The sequence below is a fragment of the Medicago truncatula genome, chromosome 4, assembly GCF_003473485.1.
Source record: "Medicago truncatula cultivar Jemalong A17 chromosome 4, MtrunA17r5.0-ANR, whole genome shotgun sequence".
NCBI lineage: Eukaryota > Viridiplantae > Streptophyta > Magnoliopsida > Fabales > Fabaceae > Medicago > Medicago truncatula.
The window spans coordinates 40,655,435-40,681,937 of NC_053045.1; the positions used below are offsets into that span (position 1 = coordinate 40,655,435).

Below are 26,503 nucleotides of genomic sequence, written 5' to 3' on the forward strand. Positions count from 1 at the left end.
AAAAACATATTTTAGCCATATTATATTAAACTTCTAGCTAATTGACTTTATGCATACGTATTGGTGATCTATTTTTGTGGTTGAGTGTAGGGATTTGTACATACAAGTTAAACTTCTCTCTAATTGCTATCGTATAGAGATTCTCTCCATTTCTTTTGCAAGATGAAGAGAATCCCAACTTATTGTTACCATATCAAACTTTGCTAATTACATATTTAAATATTAGAGGAATGTTAAGATCACACATTTTAACACACTCCAACGATGGATGAAAAACTACGTCTTTAAAATTATAGATATGGAACTTCCCGAGAATTTTTTTTAATGCCCTACTTTTTGCCAAAAAACACAAAACTGCCCTACTTTTTTGAAAAATTGCATAAACACCCTACTTTTTCTGGAACCTCTGTCACCACACAACCTCAAGTTGCGGGGTACCCTCAAAATTGACGAATTTTTTGTCTTTATTATACCCCACAACTCCAAGTTGCGGAGTACTTTATTTATTTATTTATTTTCAATTTTTTAAATAGGAAGCAAGATGGACTTGCGAGGTATTTTTTGCTTTTTTTTTTAAAAAAAAAAAATTTAAATACCCCACAACTTGGAGTTGTGTGGTACCTTGTGATGTCCAATCAACGCAGACCACTTGGGAAATAGGGTTTTGAAGCAAATTTTTGAATTTTATAATTAATTAAAATATATTATTTCATCTACTATAAATATTTCCTTTCATCTTTCAATTTATCACACCATTTCATCTTCTATTCTTACATCCATCTTCTTTTAACCTTATTTTCTCATTTTCACAATGCCGAATGCAATACGTTCCACCGTTAAATTTGTGCATATAAATCGATCGTTCAGCGGTTCTATAACACAAAACAAAACACTCATGGTTCTATAATGTATGATTTTCTTGACACCCCACAACAAAATATCATCCAACCACCACCATATACCACCCCAAGAAATGCATATGACCCTCATTATCAGTCGACTTACCAACTAAATTCAATGTCAAACTTTGGTTACAATGACCCAAATCAAGCTAGACCAACCAACAGTAATTACTTCTCCTATAATGACCCAAACCAAGTTGGACCGTCTAACACCAATTACCCCCTTACAACAACCCCCAATACCCAATGTACACCAACCAAAACTACAACCAACCAACACCAACAAACCTACTATCTCACTTCTCTCCGGATGCGTTGAACTCCAATGAACAATTTGTGAATATGGGATGGCCAACAAGGGAACACGATGTGTCGTTAACATTGGGTTATGGTAGTCAGACACAATCAACTACAGATAACAATGACGAAATCCAACATGACGCTCAAGTAAATCGTCAAAGACGAGGGTGTGGGACAGGAGGGCATTTGTAATAATTGTAGATTTTATGGTTATTTTATTTGTTAAATAATTTTTATTAGTTTATTAAAATTAAGTTTTTTCTATTTGTTTTTATCATTTTATAAACCTAACGTGGGATGCTCAGCACGGAAAACATCACAAGGTACCACACAACTCCAAGTTGTGGGGTATTTAAATTTTTTTTTTTTTAAAAAAAAAACAAAAAATACCCCGCAAGTCCATCTTGCTTCCTATTTAAAAAATTGAAAAAATAAATAAATAAAGTACCTCGTAACTTGGAGTTGTGGGGTATAATAAAGACAAAAAATTCGTCAATTTTGAGAGTACCCCGCAACTTGAGGTTGTGTGGTGATAGGGGTTCCAGAAAAAGTATGGTATTTATGCAATTTTTCGAAAAAGTAGGGCAGTTTTGTATTTTTTGGCAAAAAGTAGGGCACTAAAAAAAAATTCACTTTCCGATCTATGAAAGTAAAGTTGTTATAAATAATAATTGAGGGTATTTTAGAGATTTAGAAAATTTACGGGTGCCCAAAAAATTATTGGATGCACTTAAAAATTGTTAAAACAATACCAACAATGGATTTGTCTAAGTAGTTAAGGATTTGAGCTTCTTAAGCATGTGATCAGAGGTTCGATTTATGATTCATGCGTATAAAACAAAAATTGGTTGGAAGGGGATGACCCACCTTGTTCGCCACACAAGTTTTTCGATGGAGATTAATTGTTATGAAGCGGCGGTTGAAACTTACTACCAATACAATATCGTAGTAACAAAAAAAATGTCAAAATAATGTCTCAATTGTTGGATTCAATCAAAAACTCAAGATTGGGCTACAAAACTATAGTGCTGCACAAGATCCAAGCTACTTATTGAGTTGTGCAACCAAAAAATAAGTCAGATAAGAATTACTATATGGCCCTCAATTTTGCTCAAAAGTCCTTCGATTTATTGGATCATAACTTTTGATTGTATAATATTTTCTATTGGAAGATACGATCCGATCATCTTTTTTATTCATCGGATGCTATCTTATGATTAGCTTATTTCAAATGTTGAGTAATCCAATGGACACATGGAGCAATTGTCAGAAGGAAAAAAAAATGAAAAGTGAAGTCTATTATGACCAATGTTTTAAAAATCTTATCGAACCCTAAGATTTTGTGGATTAAATTGAAAATTGACCAATCCACTAATTAGTTCAATTCTCTTCGAATTCAACTATCTTTGAATTATAATCTAGGCCAAATATCATCAGGAGTCCTTTAAGTTTCGCATTTGTACCGGATCAGTCCTTTAAGTTTTTAAAGTTTCACATTGGTCCTTTAAGTTACTAAAAGCTTATGTTGTTACCCTTTCAATCAACCTCCGTTACAAAAACACTGAGATGTCCGTTAAGTGAGTGATGTGGCATAAGACGCCGCATTTTGGTTATTCCAACGTGTTCCAATTTAAAGAATTTGGGCGATTTGAAGCCAAGCTTTTCTTCAAAAAGTTTGAAATTGGTTGTTAATGAGGTTAGGGCCTTCAATTTGGGGACGAATGGGTGAAAATTGAAGAGGAATGATGAAGAATATGATGGGGCAGTATTGGAACACGTTGGATAGGCCAGAACGTGGCGTTTTATGCCACATGCCGTACTTAACGGACAACTCAGCTTTAATGTAACAGAGGTTGATTAAAAGGGTAACGACATAAGCTTTTAATAACTTAAAGGACCAATTTAAAACTTTAAAAACTTAAAGGACTGATCCGGTACAAACGTAAAACTTAAAGAACCCTAGAAGGTATTTAACCTATAATCTAATTAAACTTGATATAACTAGATATAACTATGATTGGTTTGATCCATTTTATTTTTTATTTATTAGTCATTTGATTCAATTATAGCCGAACCAGTTAAATCATATTCCAAAGGTTATTTGGTTCAATCTACAATGTGGTTTTGTTATGTTAGATAGACGAAATGATAATAACTATATGAAAACTCACGAGTGGTGAAGTCAGGAAGCAGTCCCCAATCATGTCATCTAGCCTAACAATTTCATCATTTTTATCAATTGAGTTAGAAATTTTGATGGCTGAGATACAATACTGCATGGACTAGCATAAATTGAAGAACGTATAATATAAGCTATTGTTTTCTAACTTAGGCAAAGTTTACTTTAGTCTCATTCCTTCCTTGATCGTAAAAGCGGTCTTACGTAAGATGTTTACACGAAAAGCATGTATTTGAATAAGTGTCTAACAATGTTGTATATCTAAACACCAAAAATGTGCTGACAATGTATTGTTGATGAACTTGCAACATTTTCATAACACAAGTTTTAACAATTCACTTTTCTTCATAAAAAATACTACAGAAATTACAAACAACTTCATATAGGTAAAATACTTATCAAAGTACGGAGAATACAAATTTTCTTTGTTTCTGCAGACTGCAGTAAATAAATAAATAAAATTAATTTGGATTAACATAAAAAAAAAGGCTTAATTGCACTTTTCCCCCCTATAATTTGCCAATTGTGCGATTATGCACCCCGTAGTTTTAAACGAGCGATTTTGCCCCCTATAGTTTTCCCCCTTTCTGATTTTATGGTCCCCGTGACATTTAATGCTGATGTGTCTGTTTTTTATCAATTAATGTGTGCCACGTGTGTAATTTTATTTTTAAAAAAAATAAAAAAATGGTATTTTTCAGATTTTGAGAGAAGGAGGCACGTGACCAACAATAGAATTTAGTGCTGGAAATCTGAAAAATACCATTTTTTTTATTTTTTAAAAAATGGAATTACACATGTGGCACACATTAATTGATAAAAAAACAGACACATCATCACTAAATGTCATGGGGACCATAAAATCAGAAAAGGGGAAAACTATAGGGGGCAAAATCGCTCGTTTAAAACTATGGGGTGCAAAATCGCACAATTGGCAAACTATAGGGGGGAAAAGTGCAATTAAGCCAAAAAAAAAAAAAAAGTAAAATAAAAATACATGTCATAACATGAAAAACGGTCTGCTGCAGAAGAAGTCTTACCAAATCAAAAGGCGATATTTGTCTTCTGCACATAGTTCACTCATAGTTGAGTAAAAACCAAACTATACCAAATGCAAATATAAGTAAGGTTCAAAAAGTGATAATTCAAACCAAACCTGAGCTGATATAGCAGCCAACAACCAGTAAAAACTGAACTACGACTGTGGTAACATATGCAATCCCGAATATCATGTAGAAAATTGCAGTTACATACAGGTACTTCGCCTCAGTAATGGTTGCAGAGACATCCAAAATCATTGTCTCGTGATCCAAATCACAGCTGTGCAAGCTAAATGTATCACCAAGAGGAATAGTGAATACTACGCACGGCTAGAAATTGCCTTTTACTTAAAATCATCAGCAATCCCATGAATATAAAAATTTAAATCAGAGAAGATCGATATTCGAAACTGATGCTAATGTACAAGGGTAAAATTCCCATACCGAATAGATTGAAGCTCAACAGGCATATATTTTACATTCCTTTAACTTACAGTAGGTGTTCCCCTTTCAAGAGTGCTTATAATACAAAGTCTACAAAGTGGTATAGATCAAAGATTCATATAACACAGTGCAAGCTAAATGTCCTCTTTAAAATACTACACAGCTCACAAGTGACTAATATTATCACCTTATCGAAACATGAAAATAAAAAAGAATAAGAATTTTATCCAGAAGTGAACCTTGTTTATTTTTCGCTTTTGAAGCTCCACATACTAAAGGCCTTTGCTTTTCTAAAGCGACGAGAACAACAATGCAAATGAGTGTTGCCTCAATGAGTTTATATGCTGCATTTTACTTCATCTTTTCAACCCCTGCTGCTTTAATTCTTCAATGATAAGGAAGAATTTGAATGTTTTCTTCTCTTCGCTTCAGGTTCTCCTAAATGCAAGGAAACAAAATTATCTTCATCAGGCTCATTCCTAAGTTCAGATAGACTTTTGAATTGCATGTCTTCTTTGAGGAAGCTTTGATGAACCGGAGATTTTCCCGCAAAACTTGTTCGTATGAACTGGTGTTCTACATTTGGAACTGTTTCAATCTCATTTCTGATATGAAATTCACAAGGCCTTAATGACGGTTTGACTATCGTAGATGGTTCTTCAACTGGAACATGTTCCATATTCAAACAAAAAGGCTCAAAGCTCTCTTCAAGCTTTTCTTTTATTGGCACAGTGGGAGATGATTCTCCAACTGTAGAACCAATTCCAGCAGTAGAACCATTCATTTGCTCTTGCCCCGAATCTAAAATACAGCCAAAGAAAGGAAAAGTCAGCTGTAGGTGTTCCTCAAATAAATAAACGGTTCCGCAAAGGGATACCAGCTACCAATTGATAATGATTGTTTTATACATTGAAAGAAAAAAGGACATTTGTATGCAGGAAGTGTATGCATAATCCATAAGAAGGTTGGTTCTACTCCTGAGACTGAGATGAAAACAGACACATTAACTTTGTTTATAACGGGATTTGAGAATTTTTAAATGCTTCAAGAGATGTAGCAATATTTATTACTGGAAATGATGTTAGAAATTATTAGCCCAGCTCCTTTTACAAACTTGGATAAATCATAAACGCTCGTTAACACATAAAGGCCTTTGAATTGAACCACATTTTGAAAACAAACCTTGGAGTGTTTCATTTGTTGTTACGAGATCAAGTTCAAGGAGATCAAGAAGCCGTCCAAGGTCAACACCACTTGTCCAATTCTCAGGGGGTTGGCCAACTCTTAGTTTCAAACGACCTCGATTAGCTGTCCCGCCCCAGATAATGCCAACAGGGCGGGGCTTCTCCCTATTCTGACCAGTCAAGAGAATAAGGCTTCCACTATCGCCTTCAAGGTCAAACGTCTGCTGGTTCTCGCCAACGACAAGAAAATCAGTGAGAAAACAAATACCTTTCTCATCATTATACTCAAGGGCATAAGCCATTATAGTCCCTGTAGTCAAACCAGAACTTCTTCCAACTTTAATCACTTGCCTGCCAATAAGACTGTTGATTGGAGACTGCAAATCTATGCGGTGGACTTCACCAATATCACCCACACCTCTTATAGATGTAATTACGTTGTTCATATTAAAGTCTTCTGCAAATGGGATGAATGCCCCATCAGCTCGAACAAATGTTTCTGCAAGATAACAAAATTGTAATGAGAATGGTGATTGTGACCCTTCAAGAAAGTTAAATCATAATCAACAAGTTTGAAATGACATTAGAACAAGTTTGACATTTTTCAAAGGATTGCCTTAGGAAACTCACAAAATTGACCAAGAGATAATTTTCTGCAAATTGAAACATTTTTCAAAGGAAACAGCAATTCATCAACTTCTAGACAACAGAAACATAATATCTTTTAGAGTAATTTAGGGTAACCTAGATCACCCCTTAGAATAAGTTTCCATGTATTGAAGTCATAGGGTATCAAATCAAGAGAAAGAGAAAGAATCAAGACTTTAAATTGTAATTATAGTTTGATATTGTTGGAGAACCCACGTTAATTAGCAAACTCGCACCCTTTTAGCTAAATTTTCGGGTAGAATTAGGCCTAAAACTCAAATTCTAAAATGGCACTGGAATCTTGTCGGTTGTCATGAATATGTTGTTTGGACACCTATTATCGGGCCACTGCAGATGTTCGGTCCTGCAAACTTCACACTGCAAATTTTGATCTTGGACATGAGGGATTGTGGTGTGAATCTCACATGATAGTGATAGGGCTAAAATAGTTGTTATAAGTGGGGGGCAACGCTCACCCCATAAGCTAGCTTTTGGGATTATATAGGGCTAAAACCCAAATTCTAAGAGATATGATTGATGATTTAATGTGATACAAAAAGATCAAACCTTAACCCTCATTTATACTAATACAACACTCTGAATCTGAATCAAATACTGAACAAATCGCGATAGTAACTTAAAAATCTGAAACTAATCCTAAGAGATAATTCAAGACGCTCTAGGATAATATTGAAATACTCATATTATGAGACGATTCCTTATTTAATAAGAATTGGGAGTTTCATATTAGAATAAATCAAGATTAGTGTTTTTGTTATTGTGATAACATCCAACATATTATTCACACCATATCAGTAAGAAGTTACTATTCAGAGTATTCCTTTTCCTCTCTTTAACTCAGATTAAAACCTTATAGCTTCAACATGGTAACAAAGAGGTATCATCCTCTATGACTCGTCCATTATTCTTTTTCATCGATCACCGCAGGTAAAATATTCATGATGATCTGCAATTTGAAAACAAATTACCTGGGTTTGTTCCAGCAAAAATACCATACCAAAGATCATCAGTAATAAACGATGTTGCTCTCTCCACTGCACCAAGATATACACCAGGTCCAAGACTGGGTGGCAAAGGATGAAACATCTTTTGGTTTGGATAGTCCAAATCGACAGCTACATGTCGATTTGTTAGAAAACCAACTTCTCGATTTCCTGTTCGGCTTCTAACAATAGCACCCAAGGTTCCATATGTCTCTTGACTTGCAACCTTCAAGGAGAAGAAATTAAAAGGTTATATACAAAAAAGAGGAAAAATATCATCAAGACTTGCATTAGAAGTTGATTCTCATGGGCAAAAGGACCTGAGAACCAGAGCCAACGCATGAATCGCTTCCCCTTAAGCCATCAGCAAGCTCCGTATATAATTGTTCTTTAGGAGTTGGTGCCGGTGCACCATAATAAGAGAACTCCACAACATCCACGTCGCACCAAACACCTCCTGGCCCCTGTTTACAAGAAATAAGAAATGGCTTTAACTAACTTCATTGAAGATCAGACCAACCTATATACCATAAAAAGGCTGGCATAGTTCCTTTATGGCTTTGAGATGATATTTTTACAGATAAATGGAATTTGTATTAGTTAAGGTTATCATTGATAAAACATTTGTTTGTTCCCCAACAATCTATAAAACCTATCAGTCGGATTAAATTACTAAAAGAAAAGAAGAAAAACTGTGTGGTGTATGATAATGAATATTTGAATTGAAAAGTGTAATGAGGTCCACTAAAGCCATGTAGAAACCTGCAACATAGCCAGAAGAACCAAAATTCCCCACCTCAAGGGCAGCAGGTAGGCACTGAACATGGTTGAGCCATTGCCTGTGAACTTTATGCGCAACAAAGACAAGAATAGCTGGAATATCAGTCAAAACACCTCCTCTGATCCGAAATCCAATTGCAGTGCCAAGACTGAATCGCCGTAAAATCTTACTATGAAATGCCCTAATAGTCATAAGTTCAAGCAAGGTAGTAGCCTGCTGTCCTGACGGCAATCGACCCAAAGTTTCAGGTAGAACTCCCTTTTGAAGATTACCAAAATAGTTAGCCCTGTCTTCTGCTGCGTCATTCCAGCGATTTAATGTAGGCCAAGAAAAGTAGGCAGCATTGCCCTCAGAATGTTGAACACCAACTGCAAAGGTTTGCATGTGTAAAGGGCTGGATGAAGGATGACCATAGTAGTTTCTTTCCAGGTCCAGAGCCGACTCCTCCGATTGAGTTGATCCAGAATGGTGAGCACTCAGTCCCAATCGATTCCGATTCATCTGTCAGCTCTCCTACATCACACTAAATGTAGCTTACAGATCAAAATACAATATTTCATGTTATGCTCAAATTTAATTAACTTTTAAATCAATGAAAATCTTCAACATAGATGGAGAAAACAATTTAGTGAGTATATGACTATATGTTATATAGATGTGATAGACTTATCTAGCAAAATACAAACTATTGGAGATAGACATAATTTAGCAAGTTCATCTGTTGCAAAGACCACTACAACTCTAGAAACACAAGGCTTCTCTAAATATGTATACAAAAATTAGAACCCTTCTTTGAATACTAAATTTAAAAAAAAATTGTAAAATTCTTTAGTGAGTATATGACTATGTGTTTTAGATTTGTGTATAGACTTTACTAATCAAAGTAAAATTCATCTGTATAAAATAAACCTAACGACTAATAGATTGTCAATTGTATGTGCATAATATCAACAAAAACAGCACATACCTACAACTATACAGGCAAGACCAGCACATTTAAATTGTAAGCTCTGAAACAAAAGGCTAGCAAAATAAAAACTAATGAAGAAACCAAGCAATTAGGCTCAAGTGGTTAATGAGCTCCACTAACGACTAATTGTTCGGAAGAACCTAAGTTCAATATCTGAGTGGAACAATTCTTGGTCTGACTTTCCTTACATCCTGACCAAACTTCGGATTACAAGGTTCCTTTCGCTTGAGATGAGTAAGCAAGTTCATCCGTTCTAAAAACTCAATCCCTCATAAGAGAACATACAAACATAATATGCATACAAAAATAGGAACACTTCTTTGAATACTAAATTTTTTTAGCCAAATCTTCCAAGTAATAAAACAAGTAGGAAATTTACAAATCCTCATGCAGTGTAAACACTAAAATCCTGAAACAGCTTAAAAAATCTGAAGAACATCACAAGCTAGATGCTTTCATGAGGAGAGAGAAAAAGAAAGAGTAGACCCAGAAAGTCATCTCAAGTAATAATGAGTAATCAAAAACGGAAAAATGGACAAACACTATGTGCAAGAGAAAACGAAAAAGCACAAAAAAAACAAAAAGAAAACGCAACCCATTAAAGAGGATTGTGAAAAGATAGAATTTTTGAAGCTGGGTTCGAGAAAACAGAACTCACCGATAGGCAATGTTGTTGGAGGTAGGAAGAAGAGGAGGTTGAAGGTTTTCATGCCCTAGTAGTTGTAGTACATGTAAATTCTCTTGTTCCAATCATTTATGAGAAGATTATTAAGATTTGCAGACAAAAAAGTTTCACACTTGAGTAGGGGGCATTAGAAATTAGAAGCTTCCCTTCTTTGTGGTTGTGAGAAAGAGCAAAAGAGAGAAAACAGTGATTCAGTGATGATCATCATCATTAAAGACGACCACTTAGTAACAATACAAATACTTGTGGATTGTGTTCTTTACTTTTTTGTTGGAGTCAATTGGATACTCTTTACGCGTAAATATTAATCTCTCAAGTTTGATGAGATCAAACTATTGTATTTTTATGGTTGAATTTGAATTCAAAATTACTATAAAAGATTCATTAACATTTTATTTAAGTGTTCTTAAATATTTTTGGTTTAGTTTTACTAAGGTACTTTTAATTATGTTATCGTGTTTGTTTTGTTAAAGAGAAGGTAAAGTTATTTTAAACATATATAGATGAGTGGAGTAGACAAGATTCAAATCTCGATCAACATCAACACGTTTGGTTTAATAATTTTGACATTTTCACCAATTGGATTGATATTTATGGATGTTACAATATTTTCTTTGACACATCAAAAAAGGTAAAGTTATACCATTAACTAGTTATCATGCATAAAAGGAAAACTTGTAAATCAATATAAATTATGAATAATTTTTAAAATTTTCATAACTTGCTCCAAAAAAAAATGTATAGTGGAGTCTCTACGAGTATCTTTTATCCTTGCACGTGTGACTCTACAAAATATGTATCAATACTAGTTTTCAATCTGTGTTGATGCACGGTAAAGTTATACTCCCTTAGGAATGAAATGCAATCAAATAGGATAGTTAAAAAGTTGATGTATATGGACAACCATTTTTGTTTATATATCGAGGGAGTATTAATTGTTATCTTATGAATTTAACCGCAATCATACTAAGAAAACAATCAACTACGATTTTGAGCTTATGTAGTCATGATTAACCATCTAAATTATTTTTAAATTTACGTTATTTTTTCAGGTGTTAAAATATTCACGACTTTTACTTGAAAAATATGGTTAATAAAGTTCAAAATTATGGTTAACATATATTAATTGTGTTAATCATTATCCCTAAAAAAAATTGTGTTAATCATTGTTTTCCTTTCTTTTTTCAAACTATATGCAACATGGATTAATTTTGCTAGTTTGACACATCACCTCACTTATATAAAGATATTATAAAATTGTTTGTATGACAAAGAAAATCATCACCTCACTTGTATAAAGATATTCTAAAATTGTTTGTATGACAAAGAAAATTGGTGTTGAAGAATTTTTCTTACCCTAAATTATATAAGCCCTATGCAATTTATCGAGTGCATTTATTTATTTTTTTTCTTCATTAGAGTTTGAATCTAGATCCTTTAACTCTTTTAAATCGTAGCTCAAATCATTTAAGCTATCTTGTGCTCCTGATATGACATGCAATTAAAACCTTTTACCTAATATTTAATCTCTAGCCATGATAAGAATTGAGTGTTTTCAAGAACATGACTTGCATTGTTTTCCTGCTGACAAAAGATCACATTTTTTCTTGATTTCCATATGGACCAAATGCAAGCCAACTATATAGAATTAGGCTTCTCACGCATAACCATGTCATGAAAAACAATCCATTAAACTTATAAGCACGAGTTAAATTGTAATTCATCATCGTGCAATTGATACCCATTAGATAAACTTTAAGACGTTAGGTATATTAGTCGCATCTCTTTTATATCCATTATTTTCATTCATGGTCGATATTTGACTAATCATTCACATTTGAACATAATAATCTCTCTCGAGTGTGATTCTCTCGTATGGTATATTTGCATTGCATTATTATCGACTAAGCACGCCTCCTAACTTCATCAACATGAAAACTTTTGATTCAATGATCCAATACGAAATCCACTCCTGCTCTTCCCACTAAGCCAAACTCAAGCTCTTATAACATTTGTTGGGGCGACATGGGGATCATCAGGAACAACAGCAAAAAGTGCTCCTGGACCACACGAGGGAGAGACATCACATTTTCGCATAAAATTTTAAGATATTAGTTATACGGACCACCTATTCTTTATATCCAATTTTTCGCACGCCACTAACTTTTAAGTCCAACAAATCCAAAATACGAGATGACACATGCCTAAAACTTGACAAAAAATAGTAATAAAAAGATGTTGTGCAGAGATTCGTTGCACATACATCCAACTTAATGTTTTTTTTTTTTTTTTTTGTGGTGGCCAGGGTTTAAACCTCGGACCATGCATATTTTATGCATTGTCCATACCAACTGAGATATGCTCACGATGACATCCAACTCAATGTTTAACGATACATCAAATGCATGAACACCTCTCTATCAAACAAAATCTCTACTCGACCTTGCACACAAAACACCATTTTCCAACTTATACTTTTGAGATAGCACTTAAAATCATAATCCTTCCTTATCACCTCTCGACCTCTAAAATTATTTCCCTAATAAAGCAAGATTAACCTCTCTAAACTTACGACCACCCAATTCCTTGCCTCTAGCACAACAACCTTATCCCACCCTTGACTCGAAATTAGTTGAAAAATGGAGTTTATTATTTTTTGGAAGGATTAAAGTAATTAATAATTAAATTCAAATACATTAAATTCACTATTGCTTTAAATATTTTTTAACCTCTCAATCAATCATAATTTTTTTTTCCCTCAAAAAAAAAACAATCATAATTTTTAAAATCATATGTAAATTTGTTGATTGTGTAATTTTTTTCCCACAGACAGCATATCAAAACTTTATTAATTTATACATGTGTATTTTTGTTTATGTAATTATGAGTGGAAAAAATATATCAGAGGAGACATGGGCGCTAGAAAATAATATATGTATTTATTGGATACAGATAATATTTATCAATTTATTTTATGTGGGTGGGGTTTAGGGGGCCATCCTTGTTTGCTCCCCAAAAGTTGCGCATCCTTTCAAACTAATAATTCATTCCCACCTATATAAACCTATAAATATATTTCAGCCTTTCCATAAAATTAAAAATTCCCAAAAAAGAAAAAGAAAAAGGTTGGTGCCCCTTATACTTTTTGTCTACTTCCAGCTCTAGTAACTTCTTTGTTACCATGGCGCTACTGCCATGTTGTTTTACAATGCTTTGATCTCCTAGGTTGGTTTTTATCTTTCTTTCTATTTTTTATTATGATAATATGAGTTTTTATACGGATTTAGCCGTAAATATGAGAAGAGTTGTGAGTTTTTTATTTTTAAATGGTAACAATAATAGTTGTTGGAATTTCTGATCATTTTAAATATGTGAAGATGTTCGTTCTACCAAAGAATTCATCTCTTAATCTCTTAATTAATTTTAAATTACTCATTTATCTCTTTTTAAACTTTGGTTTGATATTTATGGTAGCAAATACTTTATGCGGTCTTTTAAGTTGGATGTTTATAAAAGATAGGGCAAATACTTTTATGCGGTTTTTTAAGTTAGTATTGAACATCCATATAAATATTTTTTAATTGAGTTTAATAAAAAGAGGATGATGGTGAAAATATTTTGACTTAAATGGCCAACTTATTGAAGAAGAAAAAAAACTTAGACTAATTTGTTAAAAATAACCAACTTAAATAATCACATGTGGTGTTTGACAACTATGTTATTACAGAACATTTTTTTAATAATTTTTTTTTAGATATCATCTACACGTATAGAGATTAATCTCTTGAGCTTTGTGAAATTCAAATGGACAACAAATACTCGGTAAAAGTTTTAATATTATTGCATGTCTAGCCAGAAAGCAAACCGAGATATTGGTTAAATACTTATGTTGTGTTTGTTTTAAGTTTGTCAAATTTATTTCTAAAAATAACGTTCCTTGATATTTAAATATATGAATTTTATTCTAAGATGTTTAGAAAAAAGATATTTGATTAACATTATCATATTTCTGGAAACCTTAAAATTAGAATTATAATAGGTAGTTTACAAACACACCCTTAGACTACAAAGACACGTACATTCTCACTTAAATATTTTTGGGTATATTATTAAAAAAAAACATTGATTAATTATTTTTTCCTTAAGTTGAGTTAGATTTACGCAAGACTGCAACAGTACACATATGAGATTTTGCTAAACAGTTGTTTTCAAGAAAACAAACAAGAACCATTTATCTCTGTCTCACTCTCTCTCCGTGTCCAATCATCCATTATCCTTACATTATCTTCACTTTATTTGTCACATCATATTTTCGATTTTCAATCATCAAATCATGATATCATTCAGCTCGTTATAAAATGATGAGAAATGATATTTGTAAACCCACTTTGTGATAACCTTTTCTCTCATCCTCAGATTATACTTTTATTCTCTCTCTTTCTTTTTCTCTATCTATTATTTTTGACCAATAAAAAAAGAGAAAATGAAAATTGTCACCAAAATTATCTCAAATCGTTGTTCAAATATCACTACTCTAAGATTATCATGCCAAAGACTTGTTAAATGTGTACACGCATCTCCGGTGGTAAGTAAGAACCAAATTTCAAACACCCACCGCTTCTTAAGAGACATGATTGTCGGTAATCCAGAGATAGATCGAGGGATAAATAAAATTTAAATAACAATTGTTTTATTTAATAATCGAGTTTAGGTTCTTGAATAATTTATCATTCATAAAACTCATTAACCATTTGAGTTTAATTGCTTTGTTTTTTACTCCTTCCGGTTTTATTTATAAGAAACATTTGACTTTTTTGATTCATTACATAAATGATGTATTTAGTCTATATTCTAGACAAAATACATCAATCATTGAATGAATCTAAAAGTCAATTTTTTTTTTATAAATAGGATCGGATAGAGTATATTTTTTCAATTTATTGTAATCACTATGTTTGTAAATGAGATTAATGAAAAGCAACTTTGAAAAACATACAATAACTTTTATAAAATTAACAAAATTAACTATATGTAGAATGGGGAGTACATGTTGTACCAACAATAAGATATTCTAGGATATGCCTTTAAAATTTTGCATTTGCCATATTTGAAACTTAGTATACTACATGTTAATGCACTTGTCTTTATCAGGCTGAAGATTATTCAAAACAGATTTTGTGAATCCAAATGGGAAAAAAGGGAAAAGTATTTTCTCCCTACTTCTTGCTGAAAGGAAAAGTTCAAGAAGGCAATAATTGGAGTGGTAGATGGGTCCACCACAATTTGGTTTCTTATCTTACGCATGCTAATATGGTCAGCGCACAAAAAGGAAAGGAAAATGCCAACTACCCAAAAAGAAATACAGCATGGTATATTGATTTTTTATTTTTTTTTAACCTAAATTAGCTCATCTAAATTGATAGTGGAAAAAATCGACATGAGACTTTAAAGAGGAGCATACTCTCACATCATAAGTCAATACCACCGAACCAACCCAAATGGGTTACCATGATATACTGGTTGTTCAATAGATCTCTTAAACTGTTCAAATAATTGGGTATTAATTTTGGATCAACTTATTTTTTATATAAATCTTGATTATGTCGTAACTTTATATTTTATATAAACATGAATAATTTTGAGGGGTATATTAAACAATCATCCAACAAAAATAACCCAATTATGCACAATCAAAATTTAAAGGATCAGTGTGATCTTTAGGCCCGTCTCATCTATCATGTGCATTCTTCATCTGAAATTTGGATTTTCTCAAATGAAAATTGCTTTTTTGACATAGGAAACTTCCTATTGACACAAATAATTTACTAAAAAGCCTCCAGCGGTAGTTAACTACCGTTGGAAGAACCGTCGGCAGTTAACTGCTGATGGGACTCAGCGGTTGTTAACTGTCGTTGCTTTTTTCCCCCAAAAACCAGAAAACCCCCACCTCTCCTATTCACTCATCACCTTACCTCACCATTACCATACCTAAAAAAATCCCACTTCAATTTTTTTTCTTCAAAATTTTGCTTTCAAATCATTGCTGATCGATTGCTAGGACGTTTCTACACATAATATGCATCAAAGAACAGGTATTACAACGTTAAAATCCATTACATTTGATTGATTTTTTTAGTTTTTTTTGTACTGTCACGAGTTGTAGCGGCAGTTAACTACCGCTGGGTCTGAGCGGCTGTTAACTGCCGCTGGTAACTTTGAAAATTTTGAAATTTTTTCTAATGGCAGTGCTACTGTCCAATTTTTTTTCTTTAGTTTTTTTTTGGTTTGTTTATGTTATTATATGATATTAGATACATGTTTATTAATTAGTTTACAAATTATATGTTGTTTATTTATAGATAAGGTTGAGAATGCGGATGATGATCCGAGTGATCGAAAACGTAGTGTTGTCGATTCCGTTAAGGTTGAAGCTCCCATTAAGGACGAAGCTTCCATGAAGGTTGAAGCTTCCGTTAAAGTAGAGGCTTCAGACGTCAATTCCGATGTGTGTAAACTTCGTGACAACGAAGTGGACACGACTCATTTCTTTTCGACACGAGATACATGGAAAGATAAAGAGGAATTGCTCGGTTGAGTCCATCAACAAGAAAATAGGGCTGGATTTACGGTTATCATTAGAAGATCTTGTGAAGGTAGAAATGTTATGTTGAAGTTGGTTGGTGAACGGAGCGGCGATCATAAATTACCGAAGACAAAAGTGAAGCATGAAGCAACGGGATCAAGAAAATGTGGGTGTTTGTTCATGGTGCGTGGATATGTCGTGAGGGAAAACAATGCTTGGAAATTGGCTATTCTTAATGGCGTTCACAACCATGAGATGATGCGGTATGTAGCAGGGCACCTTATTACCGGAAGATTAATGGAGGACGACAAAAAGATTGTACATGACTTGACCGATTCTTTGGTGAAACCAAAAAATATTTGACTAATTTGAAGAAGAAAAAGAAAGAGTCCATCACAAATATCAAGCGAGTCTACAATGAATGTCACAAATTCAAAAAGGCAAAAAGGGGTGACTTGACGGAGATGCAATATCTAATCTCAAAGTTGGAAGAGAATGAATATGTTAATTACGTAAGAGAAAAACCGGAAAGTCAAATCGTTCAAGACATATTTTGGACTCATCCAACATCGGTAAAGTTGTTTAACACTTTTCCGACTGTTTTGATAATGGATTCCACGTACAAAACCAACTTGTATAGAATGCCATTGTTTGAAATAGTTGGAGTCACCTCAACCTATTTGACATATTCGGTTGGTTTTGCATTTATGATGTCGAAGAAGGAGGATAATTTTACTTGGGCTTTGCAAATGTTGCTTAAACTTCTTAAACCAAATAGTGATATGCCTAAGGTGGTAGTGACCGACAGGGACCCGAGTATGATGAATGCCGTAGCAAATGTTCTCCCCGATAGTAGTGCAATACTTTGTTATTTCCATGTTGGCAAAAATATTAGATCAAGAATCATCACCGATTGCAAAGTTAAACAAAATGTTGTTGTGGTGGATGGGCAAAAGAAGATTGTCGACGAGGAGAGTCATAGTAAGTTAGTTGATACCATATTTGATGCATCGGAAAAATTGGTTGAATCTCATACTCAAGAGTTATATGCGGGTAATCTAGTGGAATTCCAAGATGCTTGTAAGGATCATCCAAAGTTTCTTGAATATGTTGAAACTACCACTTTGAAGCCTTTTAAGGATAAACTAGTGAGGGCATGGATGGAACTTGTGTTACATCTTGGGTGTAGGACCACGAATAGAGTTGAAGGAGCTCATGGAGTGGTGAAGGAATATTTGTCCACCTCCAAAGGTGATTTGGGTACTTGTTCGCAAAAAATAGATGAGATGTTGGCAAACCAATTTGGGGAGATACAATCATCGTTTGGCAGGAGTGTTACGGTCTTGGAACATAGGTACAAAGATGTCACTTTGTACTCCGGGTTGGGGGGTCACATGTCTAGACAAGCCATGAACTTTATTTTTGTGGAAGAAGCGCGTTCTAGGAAAACCTTGTGCATCAAGAAGAAAACTTGTGGTTGTGTTCAAAGGATGTCGTATGGCCTACCTCGTGCATGCTTCATTGCTATGAAAATCTGTCACAACAAGCCCATTCGATTGGATGAGATACACTCGCATTGAAATAAGTTGTATATGGGTGAAGAAGAAAGTAATGAATATTTGTTTTCGGTCGTGGAGAAGTGGCGTGGTATCCAAGAACGTCTTGAAAGAGTTCCGTTCCAAATGAAACTAGAAATCAAAGAGGGTATGCGGTTGTTAGCGTTTCCGGAGACCACAATGTTGTCACCACCTCCAAAAAAGGTGCCAACCAAAGGAGCTCCAAAAAAAATCAAAACTACACCAAAATCAACGTGTAGGATCCCATCTACGTGGGAGACTATTGATTCTCAACACCCGGGAAGTCAATCTTCACCACGAAAAAAATCTTCACAACCTAAAAGAAAAGGTGCTCGCATTGACATTTCTCCGGTTCCGGTTCCTAAGCCTAGCTTGGTTTCAAGAAATTATGATCCATCGAATCCTATGTATTACATGCCAAAATTCATGAGACCACACATTGAGGGAATTGTGGATGTTATTGGTGACGGACATTGTGGGTTTAGGGCTATTGCCGAACGCGTGGGTTTGACGGAAGAAAGTCATGTTATGGTGCGGAGAGTAGTTATTAAAGAGTTGAAAGAGCATAGGAACAAATACATCGAGGTATATGCGAGCGCGGACCGTTACAAGTACATTTTGGATGGATTGCATCCTCCCAAAAATCCTAGTATCTTTGCACCTCCCGACAAATGGTTGACATTGCCGGATATAGGACACATCGTTGCATCTTGTTACAATAGGCCGGTGGTGGAGATGACTACCCTTGATATTGGAGTTTCCGAGACTTTTTCCCACTTAGAGGTGCACCTCCAATTAATTCGAAAAGCAACATGATTTGCCTTGCTTTAATCCCAAATCATTTTGTCATTCTTTCGTTGAAAGATGGTTGTCCACTACCTCCATCATCCACGGAGTAGAGAATCATAGGAGCGATGAGGCAAAAACATGGGATTATGAATTCTTGGATCAACACGATCGTTTCCGAGCACTCGTGGAGATTGAGGACAAAGAGAGACCCGTTCCACCAAAAAAACCAACAAATGAAGACAATCCAATTATGTTTGATGACACTCCAGTTAAAGGAAACGAAGAATTTGAAGATGTTCTGGAACATTTAGATGATTTGCTTTTGTTAGATGAAATATGACATTTTTTGATCGGTGTTAATCCGTTTTTTGGTCGATACGCGCCGACGTATTGTTTGGGATATATAATGTAATGACCAATTTTTTTGGTGATATGTAACTAACCTTTAACTATATATATATATATATATCAATATATTTGAGTTTCGTATTTATTAGTAATTAATGTACATTACGTGTAATGTGTTGCATAATGTGGAAAATTTGATGAATTTCAAACAATTATGAAGCGTTAATGCATTATCAGTTTTGTGTAATGTTACCGAATAATTCATAACCTATGAAATGTTGATGTTTGTATTGCTGGATGTTGTTGTTTCGGTTTGATTTCCTCCGGAATTGCCGTTTGAAATTATAAGTAAAACGAGACAAATTTCCTAGGTTAAACCAGTGCAGACTGCATTGGTTCTATTAACTGGTGTGAATGACAGTTAACTGCCGCTGGGTTCCAGCGGGTGTTAACGGTCGGCGCATAAGCTAACGGTTGTTAACAGCCGCTGGGGGCAATTATGTAAATTACTTGTGTCAATAGGAATTTTCCTACGTCAAAAAAGCAATTTTCTTCTCAAATTAGTAAGATGTAAAGTGAAAAAAAAATCAAATACCTTGTATTTTAAAAAAAAAAACTAATGATTTTTCAAACCATGTTATATGCCCATCATCGTTTAATAATGACCAATCTCCGTTCAAAAATTTGTGAAGCATACAAGAAGGATTCTCATCTCTGAATAATTTTTTTCATACGTAAGAACCAGAGGTCGAATCTATGACCACGTTGCAGAAATTTTTCTTAAAATTTTCATTTAAAACACCCTCATCGTATTTAAATTACATTATTGTTCTAAAGATCTTAACGGCAAAAATCAAATAGATTAAGTGTTGAGGAGTAGAAATTTCGAGTCCAAACATACCTCTTTGCATATCAAATATTCTTGCAGCTATTGTATGAGTTGTATCTACATAATTATAATAATTTTTTTAGGGAATTGTAATAATTTTTGTATTAAAGGGATATTGATTTTCTTGTTGCCTGCCACGGTATACTAAGAATATACTTTTGTATTGCCTGACACCATTTCCTTTTTCGGATTTTTATGAGTTTATCGCATTATTTCACGAGGATAGAGGAGAATTTGATTTTACATAAGCCACCCACGCCACTTTCCATCTCCATTCGTTTGCCTTATCCTTATGTAATGTTGATGTAATGCCTCACGGGGGTGCCCAGTTGTCCGGAAAATTAAGTACAGAGAATATAAAAGAACACGGTCACAATACAAAAACATAACGTGAAAATTTTAAAGTCTGGAGAAAAAATCACAATCATCATCGTGATAACCAGAGAATGACATTATATGTAAATTAATAAATTATTACATCAAATTATTCTCAAACAACCATTGATCCCAATACATCTTACAACACTCTAACCCCGGAGTATAAGAGAAAGAAAAGAGTCGTATAAGTGTTTTTGACTAGTGTATCTTGTAACAAATAAATAAAGTTACGCTTGTCTTGCACTTCATAAAACAACCTTGTGACCTACAGGACTTGTCAAGCAAGAAACTACACAAGTGAAGGAACCACCTTTTTGTCTCACACTTTAAGAAACAACTATGTGGCCCATATGTCTTTACAAACAAAAAAGTCGTCTTGTATTTCCACTTTCTTGGGAAACATGTAGCACCTTCAAATTTCTTCAAAATGTATGTTTTCAACCAACATCAGCGACACTCTCCGACCTAGTCTTGTAACCCGTTCGAGCTTGAATGCAAGGTTGGATCTTACAAGGTAAAAAAGGAAAGCAAGAACAACATTAGACGACAAAACAAAAATGCAACTGAACCGGAGGCCAAGTTTGAGTTACCCTTCATGTTACCCATCCTGACCTAATTTAATTTTAGGACAAAAATGTTAAAGATTGTCTTTATGGCACTTTTTAACAATACGAATTAGAAATTTCGTCTCAAAACGTGGTGTATCAACTTAAGGCAATTTTTTCTAGTCCAAAATTTGTTTTTTTCAAAGACAAAATTTCTATACTTCGATATCTTATCTAGTGTGCTTATGACACTTGTTAGTATAACCCTTATTTTATAGCACTGCCACCTAAACCTAATCTCAAGTCTCTCACACATTGTTGTTAATTTTGACGATTACACTCTTTCATTTAGGAAGGCGAAAGGATGCAAACTGTTGTTTATTTTTATGATTGTACTTTTAATTGATGCATCGTTATTTTGGTAATATATGATTCAAACTGTTAATTACTAATTTGTAAGACAGTATTGGTATTAGTTTGTAAGACAATATTGCTACTGTTTGGCGAATTGTTTGTTGGTTAATAACTGAGACAATGCCAGTGTTTGGTGAATTGTTTATTTAAAATTTTGGTGTTTTTGAATTTTGATCTTGGTTGATATTATCATGAACAACATAATGATTGTACTAAATTGATTGGATCAATAAAAATAGTCTCATTTAAGTCGACCAATGGTACAAAATTGTGAAAACTTGTTGTGCATTATGCTACTGGAACATTAAAGCAGGTTGAATATTATGCTAGCGAAAATTTGTGATTGTTGGAATTACTACTATGTTGTTGTTTTGTGATTAAAAAAACTTGTTAATTAATTCTTCTTTTAAAAATAAAATGTTTATGCCTTGGTGACTTTTCTTAGAATCAACACAATCTTGTTTTGATATTGTCTCATCTTTATTAGACTCGCACCTCATCGGATTTGATTGAGTTTAAGTTTGAATTCGAGTTTAAAAATCATCTGATCTAATATTAGGGCCGAGTTTACTACACATGCAATCCGTCCTTTATGGTTTATACACCCCTTATTCCTTTTCATTATGAAATTAAGTATATAACAAGTCAACCTTAAGTTTAAATTCTTTTTTTGACGGTATTATAGATTTCTATATCAATCAAATTAGTATTATAATTTTCAATTGTTTAGACAGAGGAGTGTATTCTACTCAACATTGAATTTTTGTTGAAAATGAGAAAATTAACACTGAATTTTGAATTTTGGTTGAGAATCAGATCAGACCAAGAGAATGTAGTTTCTTAAGATAATGGCATAAGAATCATTCTAGTAAAGCTCTAATAACCTTTTAGATGCCAATGAGGTGTATATGCATGATTTGATATAGGAAAATTGTTCATCATGAACTATCATAACAAACAGATTCAATCAAATGGAAGTCCAAATATAGATAAATTATAAAATTAAAGCATACACACATACACACACCAAATTGTCTCACTTTTATTTTGAAAATGTGATATTCCTGAAAGCATGGATGTTTCTTACCCTTTATTGCAAATTTTACAAGCAACCAACCTAAGTAGAAAACCTTTCTCTGTCATGAGGAGCAAAATAATCGATATTTGGCCCCATAGGAACGATCCCAAATGGATTGATAGAAGGATGACTTCCATAGTAATGCAACTTTATATGTTCCATGTTCACTGTACTACTAATGCCAGGGATTTGGAAAATGTCTTTGGTGTAATTGAAGATATTTGGATATTCCCGTATTAGCTTCTTGTTACACTTAAAGTGAACTGCATAAACCTGCAATTTTAACAGATATATATTAAAAGCACAAAAAGAATGAAGAAAAAACTTCAGAATTTGAGTTCCACTTCAAAGTGTCCATCGAATAACAATAAAGCAATAACAAGAAGGAAACACTTGGTGAGTTTACTGATTAATGCCTGTGGTGCCTAAGGATATGTTTAGATAGAGAGGTTTGGAGAGGGCCATATTGAATTTTAATGTTTTTAAAATAATGAAATTTGACAACACAGACTCCATATTTTTTACAAGTTATGTAGTCTTAAAACTAGGGGTGCAATTTGGTTATTGAAATTCGGTATCAAACTGTTTGAGCACTCGGTTCAACTCAATCCCCTGATGGAGTCGGTCTTCTAATCTAATTCTCTGAATGGCCGAAGACGTAAGACCCACCTCCGCTGAGGTTGATTTATTAATTCAGACGAGGACAATAATGATAAGATACTCCCAAATATTAATAATAGATGCCCGACCCACACACAAAGTCACACACTATACCTCATCAAATCTAATGAGAGTGACAAACAAACGAATGTCTGCTTCAGTAAGCTTGTTGCCACATATATAGCGTTGCTTGCTTAGTATATCCTCGCATTTGTCCAAAGCTTCATATAATTGTCTTGCAGCCTGCACAAAGGACCAAATGAACAATTTCAAATGCTAAATGAATGTAAACATTAAATTATCAACCACACCTGAAAAAAATAAAAAAACAGATACATACATCAATGTATGGTTCCTGCTTCTTTGCAAACCCGCATCTATAAACACCGTTGTTTATATTAGGATATATCCACTCGTTAGTCTCATCAATTTGGGCTTGCAATTCAGAGGGATACAAGTCCAAGATGGGATTTTCTGCAATATCGTTGAATTCAGTATTAAACATGCGAATTATCTCCGAGCTCTCGTTGTTAACAATTGTCTTGAGTTTCTTATCCCAAAGAATCTGTGCAGATAAAAATCCATCAGCTAACAATAAACATCTGCTGAGTAAAGCAAATCAGAAAAGCTAAGAAAAAAAGTAAGTCCATTCTAAAGCGAAAACCTACTGGAACAGTGAACTTTCCGGAGTAGTTTGTACTTGCAATTTCATAAAGTTCTCTAACACTCTTTGCTCCATTCAAAGGATCAGGTTCAGCTCCAAGGACCTCGGTATTCGATTCAGGAAAAATCCATCCCATATATTCATCTGATTCTTTAGTTCTTCCCCATATAGGTTTGACCGACTGATTATTAAACATGCAATTTCTAGGAAGAGTTATTGAAAACTGAAATCACACCAGTTGCAAATATTAAGCAAAAAACCTACTAACCGAGAAACTGATGGCTTTGTCAAGTCCTTTGATTTTCAAGTAAGCAAGGCATCTGCAAGCCCAAGGACAAGCATATGATATGTAGAGATGATATCTTCCTGACTCAGGTGGAAATTGGGAATTTGGATCCTTTGAAACAAATTGTCGGAATGTGGAAGCTGATCTCGTGAATGCTCCCGAGTCTGATATCTCGTCCAATGATGATCGCACCATTTCAACAATATGCTAATGCTAAGCAAAAGATATTTTAATCAAGAATCACAAAACCTTCAAAGTAGCAAAATGGCATAGAACAAAACTTAGGCCCTGTTTGGATGAATAACTTAGCTAAGCACTTATACCATAAACGAAACGCTTCTCATATCAGTGCTTATGTCTAATCTATTTCTATTACAAAAGATAAAATAAAGTCAAACTATTTTCATATAAGCCGTAAACGGTTTTCAAAAACAATTCAGCAGAGCTTATGGAAGTAGGCTAAAATCAACTTATGAGCATGTCATAAGTTCTCTCAGACAATATCGTTGTACTTATGTCAATAGATAAGCTCAAATAAGTTATAAGTCAATCCAAACATAACATTAGTTTATGATCGATCAGTTCAAATTTTAACTCGATTAACTAAAATCTTCAATAAGTAATAATATATTGAAATTGATGATTAATATGAAACATGAATCTGTGAAGTATAGTTATTAGAACAAATAAAAGTCAACAACTATGACATGCATTCATAATAATAATTCTTAAGCAAATTAAAGTCAACAACTATGACATGCGTTCATAATAATGAATCTTAACAAAACCATCACCATGGTAAATTTATTGTTATTGAATACCTAACAGGAAGAGAGAAAGAGAAGGTGGGGTTTACCTTGTAGTGGCGGTTGTGGGAGAACAAAGAGAGGGTAAAGGAGCTTTTGTGAAGGACCACTGATCTCAGACAGAACATGCTTTATGTATTATACAAGTAAAGTTCCAATTAAGAAACAAAAATGATTTGTACTACCACTAAGTTCCAATTAAGAAACAAAACTGATTTGTACTAACCACTACTTGTATATTTTTAGAATAGATTAAGATTCAAGATCCATCAATGACCAACACTTATCATCACCAAGCCCAATAGAAGGGTCCACGTGAATAACTAATTGAAGTTTGATCAATAGGCCCTTCAATTGCTCACATGCCCCTCAAAAAATCTAGAAATACCTCCCTCGGTTTGTAAGGCCCGAACCCCTTAGAGTGTGTTTGAATGGGGGAATGTTTTGAGGAGGGAATTCAATTACTTTGAGGTGAGTTCAAACAATAGAATTTACTTTTAGGGTCTAACTCCTATTTTAGGGTTACGTCTAAGTTGTTAATTGTGTTTCAAATAATATTCTTACACTTTTCCTCTCTACTCCTACTCAAACAACATTTCCCAAACTCAAGAAAAAAATCAATCTAGAATCCGATCCGAGCGATTTATTTATTTATTTATAAAAAAAAGTAGATACAATATCTTTATTGAAGCAATATGTTCATTGTGATTTTGATGAAGTCATCAAAATAAAAATATCAAAGTTCAACTCAGTGTATATAAATTTTGAAGCCTAGAAGCATCTTCATGGATGTGAATGGATTTAGAGATGCAAAACATGACTCATGAATCGATTCATAAAATTCAATGAATGAAATGCAAATACATGATTCGATTCACCAAATGGCCTTGATGTAAATGTAAATAGATCCCATCATTTTCAATCCAATGTTGAAAAGGTTATAAAAAGGAAGTGACTTGTGAAAAAAACCTAAAGAAGCACATATCCCCACCCTAGAGTTCATACCATACTTGAGGCACAAGGTTCATCACAAATGAGAAAATGATAGATTTGTTCTTTTTACCATTTAACATTTTACACTTTCATTTTTCACCCTCACTCTCAACCTTTTCAGGTTTAGCATGAGTTCACCTCCACCTGATATTTTTGGTATGTAAAAAATTCTATGGTTTTTTAAATTTCCAGAAAAACTTTATATAACCTTTCCATTGTGAATTATAAATTCGAAAAACTCATAAACATATCCAGTTTGGTTTTTCCTTTTCTAAAAACTTAAATTTAACATTTCATGTATTAATTTTTATTACTTGGGTGTTTTATTTGTCTTCAATGTACCACCTAAGATATTC

The 26,503-nt window shown here is 33.7% G+C and overlaps 2 protein-coding genes across 7 annotated transcripts; both read right to left on the reverse strand.

Annotated features, from left to right (window-relative positions):
- Positions 1-4,832: 4,832 nt before the first annotated feature.
- On the reverse strand, positions 4,833-10,415 carry LOC11446203 (protein NARROW LEAF 1). 4 transcript variants are annotated; one of them, XM_003607833.4, is made up of 6 exons: positions 10,111-10,415; positions 8,498-8,995; positions 8,022-8,165; positions 7,687-7,927; positions 6,048-6,548; positions 4,833-5,666 (listed from the first exon to the last, which is right to left on the reverse strand). In XM_003607833.4, the coding sequence occupies exons 2-6, from the start codon at positions 8,981-8,983 to the stop codon at positions 5,245-5,247; spliced, it is 1,794 nt and encodes a 597-aa protein (XP_003607881.1). In that variant the 5' UTR covers positions 8,984-8,995; positions 10,111-10,415; the 3' UTR covers positions 4,833-5,244. The 4 variants fall into 4 exon arrangements, with proteins under 4 accessions (XP_003607881.1, XP_024637845.1, XP_039689176.1 ...); XM_024782077.2 differs by having other exon boundaries at positions 8,498-9,005; positions 10,111-10,414; XM_039833242.1 differs by lacking the exon at positions 10,111-10,415 and adding an exon at positions 9,641-9,953 and having other exon boundaries at positions 8,498-9,005.
- A 12,207-nt stretch (positions 10,416-22,622) lies between these two features.
- LOC11446204 (glutathionyl-hydroquinone reductase YqjG) lies at positions 22,623-25,375 on the reverse strand. Of its 3 annotated transcripts, none has more exons than XM_024782481.1 (6): positions 25,205-25,375; positions 24,331-24,561; positions 24,067-24,243; positions 23,739-23,963; positions 23,513-23,641; positions 22,623-23,011 (listed from the first exon to the last, which is right to left on the reverse strand). In XM_024782481.1, the coding sequence occupies exons 2-6, from the start codon at positions 24,541-24,543 to the stop codon at positions 22,778-22,780; spliced, it is 978 nt and encodes a 325-aa protein (XP_024638249.1). In that variant the 5' UTR covers positions 24,544-24,561; positions 25,205-25,375; the 3' UTR covers positions 22,623-22,777. The 3 variants fall into 3 exon arrangements, with proteins under 3 accessions (XP_024638249.1, XP_003607882.1, XP_003607884.1); XM_003607834.4 differs by having other exon boundaries at positions 24,331-24,555; positions 25,205-25,360; XM_003607836.4 differs by having other exon boundaries at positions 24,331-24,597; positions 25,205-25,348.
- Positions 25,376-26,503: the final 1,128 nt, after the last annotated feature.